Source organism: Pinus tabuliformis, chromosome 1_2 (genome assembly GCF_031772625.1).
Source record: "Pinus tabuliformis cultivar Carrire ecotype Pingquan chromosome 1_2, CPIR1, whole genome shotgun sequence".
Lineage (NCBI taxonomy): Eukaryota > Viridiplantae > Streptophyta > Pinopsida > Pinales > Pinaceae > Pinus > Pinus tabuliformis.
In genome coordinates, this window is record NC_142298.1 from 1,088,819,752 (window position 1) to 1,088,826,581 (window position 6,830).

General features: G+C 35.4%; 1 protein-coding gene across 1 annotated transcript; it reads right to left on the reverse strand.

The window, feature by feature from the left end:
• Nucleotides 1-609: 609 nt before the first annotated feature.
• On the reverse strand, nucleotides 610-2,602 carry LOC149209971 (pinosylvin synthase). Its single transcript, XM_089396567.1, has 2 exons — nucleotides 2,321-2,602; nucleotides 610-1,804 (listed from the first exon to the last, which is right to left on the reverse strand). The coding sequence occupies exons 1-2, from the start codon at nucleotides 2,502-2,504 to the stop codon at nucleotides 807-809; spliced, it is 1,182 nt and encodes a 393-aa protein (XP_089252693.1). The 5' UTR covers nucleotides 2,505-2,602; the 3' UTR covers nucleotides 610-806.
• Between the last annotated feature and the right edge of the window lie 4,228 nt (nucleotides 2,603-6,830).

Here is a 6,830-nt window from a genome sequence, read left to right on the forward strand (position 1 = left end):
TTAAAAATATTAAAATAATAATAATATATATTAAAAATGAGAAAAATACATTTTATTTGCATTATAACTTATTTGTTAGAATTAATATTAATAATAAATTTTTGAAAATAATCTCATCATCTAAATTTTTAAATCCACATATGGTTTGGAGAAATGCGAATGGATAAGTTTTGAAGGCATGCATGCAGTGTCATTATCAAATTGAAAACGGTATGACGTACTCCTCCTCAACAGGAATGGGTTGGGTTTTGAATATTCATACTTCAAGAGACTGTAACTGTAAATCAGATTCTCCGGCATCAAGTGGGTCCCAATCGAGCTAAGAGATATGTTACGTATCGAACCGAGCGAACACAGTGGACGTATATCCCTCATCTAATTAAGCTGTCGATTATTTAGTGAAATTATTGGAACTTCAAATCTTATTTAACTCAAAAATTTCGCCTAAAAATTGGAACTTCAAATATTATTTAACTCAAAATATGTGAAAGTACGTTTCAGAATATTTTCAAACATTCAGTCGTCTCTCTCTCAATTTGAAGGGCGGGCTCCAATGGGAGAGAATAAGAACCTATTTTCGGAGAGGAGAGGAGAGGAGTAGAAAGTACGTTTGAATATTTTACAACTATAAGCTTTCTTTTATTAAGAAAGAAAGAAAGATACAGTGAAACTCATGCACTTCTTGGAATTTGGAACTATTATTAGAAACACTCTATCTTGGTTACATTTATTCTCTTGGAGTAAAGAGTAAAAATGGATAGTTGCTCACATTTATTTATTCTAAACCTGAAAGTTTAGTTGTTGAATTATTGAATAGGAACGCTCTTGAGAACGACTGTTTCGATGGTGAGGCCCGGCCCAAATCCAAATAGAACTCCCATTTCCAATCCCTCTCCGGTGGTTGAACATCCGTTTTGTAGAGACGCCTTCCTCGTCTGATCCAATATGAAGTGGACGCACGCACTGGACATGTTTCCGTACTCGCTCATAACGTGCCTGGTGGGTATCAGTTTTGTGGGATCCAGATTGAGCTTGGCCTCCACCCGATCAAGGATGGCACGTCCTCCGGGATGAACAACCCAGAACAACTTGTTCCAGTCGGATATTTTGAACTGACTGAACGCCTCGACCATACAGTTTTCAATGTTGGCAGAGATTAGATCCGGAACCGCGCCTTTGAGTTGGAAGGTCAGCCCGACCTCTCTCACCTTCCCACCGATGGCTCCCTCGCTGTTGGGAACAACTGTCTGGGCTGTCCAAACGATTTCGAAACAGGCCTTCTCCACTTGAGGGATGGGATCAGCTCCCACGATGAGGGCAGAAGCACCGTCGCCAAACAGAGCTTGCCCCACCAGGCTGTCCAGGTGAGTCTCGGAGGGTCCACGAAAGGTAACGGCGGTGGTTTCACTACAGATGACCAGCACCCGAGCTCCTCGATTGTTTTCGGCAAGGTCTTTCGCCATTCGAAGAACGGTGCCTCCGGCGAAGCAGCCATGTTGGAACACGCCCACTCTCTTCACACTCGGGTGCAGCCCCAGCAACTTGGCTACCTCAAAGTCTGCTCCGGGTAGATCCGGAGTCGTTGTGCTGCAAAATATGAGATGAGTGATCCCAGACTTGGACTGCCCCCACTCCTGAATGGCCTTTTCAGCGGCCTCTTTTGCCAGCCGGGGCACCTCCATAGCCAACATGGCCTGTCGTGCGTCCAACGATGGCACCTCCACGAACGCGCACACATCGGGATTCTTCTTGAGAATCTCCTCCGTGAGGTACATGTATCTCTGTTTTATTGCTGACCTTTCACCTGCGTGGAGCCATATGTATGATGATTAGAAAAACTAACCTCAATTTTTTTTTTTTTGGTATATTCATGATTCATCACATGATTTAAATTATAATCAATCAACCTAATATCTGAAAAATATTACAGCCACTAAATATTACAATAATATCCGAAAAAGTTACCGCCACTAAATTTGAAAAGTAAGCAGTGCAGATTTCGGAATCTCTCACTTGTTTGACTAGCTGGGTGGCTAATGTAATAATAAAAGAAAGTTTGTGCTACGCTAAGTATTGCAGATTTCAGAATAATATTTCTTCGCATGTGACGCTACGCTAATATTGATTAAGTATTGCAGATTTCAGAATAATATTTCTTCGCATGAAAACAGGACAGGTTGGTTTTTGTAATAAGAATAAAATTTCTTCGCATGAAAACAGGACAGGTTGGTTTTTGTAACAAGAATAATATTTCTTCGATCACATGATTGATTCATGAATCGCGCCAGAACAGAATGAAGAAACTGAAACTGAAACTTACATATTCGCTTGAACTTGTCCTTGAGCTCTGTGTTATGCTCGTTACCGGTGATTCGAAAGTAGAAATCTGGATATGTGCTCTGATCCACAGCATTGGGTGGATTGGCAGTGCCGATAGCAAGGATCGAAGCGAAGCCATCTGCCCTCTGCAACTTCCTGAAACCTTCAAAATCAACGCCCCCCATCTCTGCTATGCTATGAGGAGGTTAAGCCTAGTACCAAACCCTGGAAAACAAATCTCAATATTTACTTTACTCTACTTTACTTTGTTGTTCTCGTCGAATAGCTATAAGAATCTCTAAATCTATAGCTATTTTATACACTTTGATATGACATAAATATGATTATATAATAATGCATCAATGGATGAATTAGTGCACGAGTCCAATACCATGGGTTCGATTTATTATTAATATCATACTGATGACTTATGCTTGCTTTGTTTGAATATCTCGAGTCAACACCAACCAAACCATACAGCGATGTCATGGTATTGTGAATGAATGAATGGGTTTTGAATATTCATACGTACATACTCCAGGAGAGGAGAGGAGACGAGACTGTAAATCATCAGAAACGTGATTGTACACGTTTTGAATATTCACATTATCCATCAACTCGGTCGAAATCGACTGTGAAGCCGCCCGCCCGCCAATGAGGAAAAGGAAGAAAATATAATATAGTGAGTGACGTGACATATCACATGAATCTAACCTCACCAACCTTCCTTCCTTCTGGTGCACTGCGAGGTAATTACAAATCCACCCAGTATCACATTAATCTAACCTCACCAACCAACCTTCCCTTCTGGTGCACTGCGAGGTAATTACAAATCCACCCAATATGTTTAGTCTTAGTCTTAGTCTTGGTCTTTGAAACAGATTATTTCCCAACCCAAACCATCTTAGTCTTTCAGACAAATTATTCATACTGTGGTTTTCAATGCGGGTTTGCCAAATTATTCATACTTGGGTTTTCAATGCGGGTTTGCCAAATTATTCACACTTGGGTTTTCAATGCGGGTTTGCCAAATTATTCACACTTGGGTTTTCAATGCGGGTTTTCCAAATTATTCACACTTGGGTTTTCAATGCGGGTTTGCCAAATTATTCACACTTGGGTTTTCAATGCGGGTTTGCCAAATTATTCACACTTGGGTTTTCAATGCGGGTTTTCCAAATTATTCACACTTGGGTTTTCAATGCGGGTTTGCCAAATTATTCACACTTGGGTTTGCCACATTATTCATACTTGGGTTTTCAATGCGGCTTTGCTAGCCATGTGGCTGCTGAGGCGGTTTTCCACTGTGACGTCCTCCCTCCTCTCTCTTGTCAAATTTCCAAGATCGCTTAAGATCTCCTCATCTAACCTATCGACCTGCAAAATGTGTAAATATATTCCAACTTTGAATTCTATTTACTAAAAACAAAAAAAAATCACCTCAAATTAAAATTTGGAACTATAGCTTCTTATAAATTATTTCACAATAGAATGGTTGTAAATCAAAATGGTCCATTTCAAAAGCATATAAATTACTTTACTTTTTTGAAATCAAAATAATTTTGGCAACAGCTAAATCCTACTCCTTTATGGAGCACTAATAAGTTATTCTAAGTAGCATTGTTAAGTTATCTATGGATAGGTTTTATTTTTAAATAGATACACTAAATAAATAGAGGTATATTAAATATTATATTTTAAATTTAATTATCTTTTTAGAATAAATTAAATAAAATCAATAATACATTTAAATTTATAAAATTAATGATATATGACAATAAAATTATATAATTAAATCTACTTATTTCTTTTAACATTCTATTAATGGTTTTCAAGCATGGGTGGGAGAACATGAAACACGTGAAAAAGCCTTTAGGATATTCATTATATCTCTATGAAGTTCCTTTCTTTTCTGTATTTAGTTTGTTTATCCATGAAGTTCATTTTGGGCATTGGTCTCTTGAGTATTGGAATGATTGTCTCTACTTTTAGAAATTGTTGATATTAAAATAGTTTAAATGATGTTTATATGTGAAAAATTACAATGAGATTCAATTATTGATTAGTTGAGTGACAATTTTAAAAAACAAGTATGTCAAACTACTCATTGAAAGTGGAAATATGCACCATGAAATATATTTATTTTGAATAATAAACTAATCTTAAATTTTATAAAAAAATTATAATATTATTGAACAATATTTATATTTTAATTTATCCATAAGTAAAAATGAATATGCTTACTATAAAACATATTTATTAATATTATAAAATATTATGACTATAAAGCATATTTATTAATATTATAAAATATTATGATTATAAATATGTTTTATATAGTCAAAATATTAATAAAAATGGATATTTTTATTATATATTTTTTCAAGGTTTATGAAAATATTCCAAATATCATGTTTTATAATTTTTTATATTTCAAAATCATTTTCTATTCATACATTTTATTTTCAAATATATAAAATATTTAAAAGTACTTTAAATATTATATGTTATGGTATTTATATTTTGTAACCATTTATTTTTTATACGTATTTTCAAAATGGACCAAATTATATATTTAACTATAATATTAGAATTGAAGAATTTAATAAAAAATTATTAATTTACACAAATGTTATATGGTAGGTGCATCTATTAATTTTAAATTATAATTATATATATTAAAAATAAGAAAAACACATTTTCTTCACCATTAAATGTATTTAAATCATAATATATAACTTATTTGTTAAATAAATAAGATATTATTAATATTATATAATTTTTAAAATTAATGTAAATGTCTAAAACTTAAAATCTATGAAACGTTTTAGAAAAGTAAGGGTGGAGGGTTTTGAATATTCATACTTTACGAGAGTTTCTCCATCGAGTTAACATGTTCTCACATCCACCATAAATAAATAAAATTATATGCAACAAAACAATTACACGGTAACACATGAGTGATATTTTATAGTTTATTTTATGCCGCCAAAGGCTTTTAATAGTTTAGAGTCTATTAGAACCTACCGTCACTTCCATTCATACTCTCACATGTAACATGTTCTCACATACACCATAAATAAATAAAATTATATGCAACAATTACATGGTAACACATGAGTGACATTTTATAGTTTATTTTATGTAGCCAAAGGCTTTTAATAGTTTAGAGTCTATTAGAACCTACCGTCACTTCCATTCATACTGTTAAGATATAATTGGGTTGTATGAAAACATTGTTAATATTTAGTGGTAGAAACGTATCACGCTGAATATTCGGATTATCCATGAAGTGACGCAACTGGAATTCTATTAACTAAAAACAAAAAAAATCACCTAAAATTTGAAGCTATAGCAAAACCAAGATTGTACTTATAAATTATTTTACAATAGAATTGTTGTAAATCAAAATGGTCAATTTCAAAAAGCATATAAATTACTTTATTTTTTTGAAATGAAAACAATTTTGGCAACAGCTAAATCCTACCCCTTTATGGAGCACTAATAAGTTATTCTAAGTGACATTGTTAAGTTATCTATTGACAGGTTTTATTTTTAAAATAGATACACTAAATAAAGGTATTTTTTTTGTAAGCTAAGGTGGAGCCATTTCTATTATAATGGGTTAAAACCAGTGCATACATACGATGGCCTCAACCTGCCCCGTAGGGAAACCGGGTCTGTTGGCCATCTAAAGTCCTTAATAGCCATCCAAAAACAAAATTTAACTAGTCTTCTTGTCCATGCTATATAAACTATTCATTCAAAAAAACTACCACTGTTTACTCGCTGCATTATGAAAATTAAACAAAGGGTGGCATGCTTTTCTACTTCCTAACTAAAGAAGAAATAGACATATCTTGACAAAGTCATTCTTCCATTGCGCTCGGCTGATGTTCCTCCTCTTTAACCTCCTGAGTGAGCTTCTTGAGCTGCTATTGGATCTCTTCGAGCTTGCCATCTTGCATCATGATGGTTATCTGCAGTTTGTTTATCTCCTTCTTTAGACTGGGAATGCCTTGGGCTAGTTCAGCCATCTCCATGGCTACCTGCTCCATAGCCTTAGCTAGCAGTCGCTTCATGACCTAATACACATGTAAGGCCTGTTTATATAGAGATATGCGACCTCTGGTATTGCCAGGGTCTGGTAACAGGTACTCCCAATCCTCCATCTCAGAGTCAGACTGCTCCTGGGTCACTTCCTCTTCCAGGTGCTGAATTATTCTCCTAATGTCTGCATGCGTGTCTTTGCAATATGCCCTCTCTGCATACTGCACTTGGCGATTTATCGCTTTCCTTCCGCGTTTGGGTCCTACTGTCTTGGTTCATCCCTGATCCTGTCGACCTGCTTGCAACCATCCACTTCTCCCCTTGCAGCCCCTTCCTCATCCTACCCTGCCTGCATTGTATTCCTTTGCCCCGCTTCCCTGTCCTACTTCTCTGGCTGGTGCTCCCATGTCGGCTTCCTCTTCTTGGTCTCTGTCCTTCCTTTCTCCTATATCCTCTGTTGC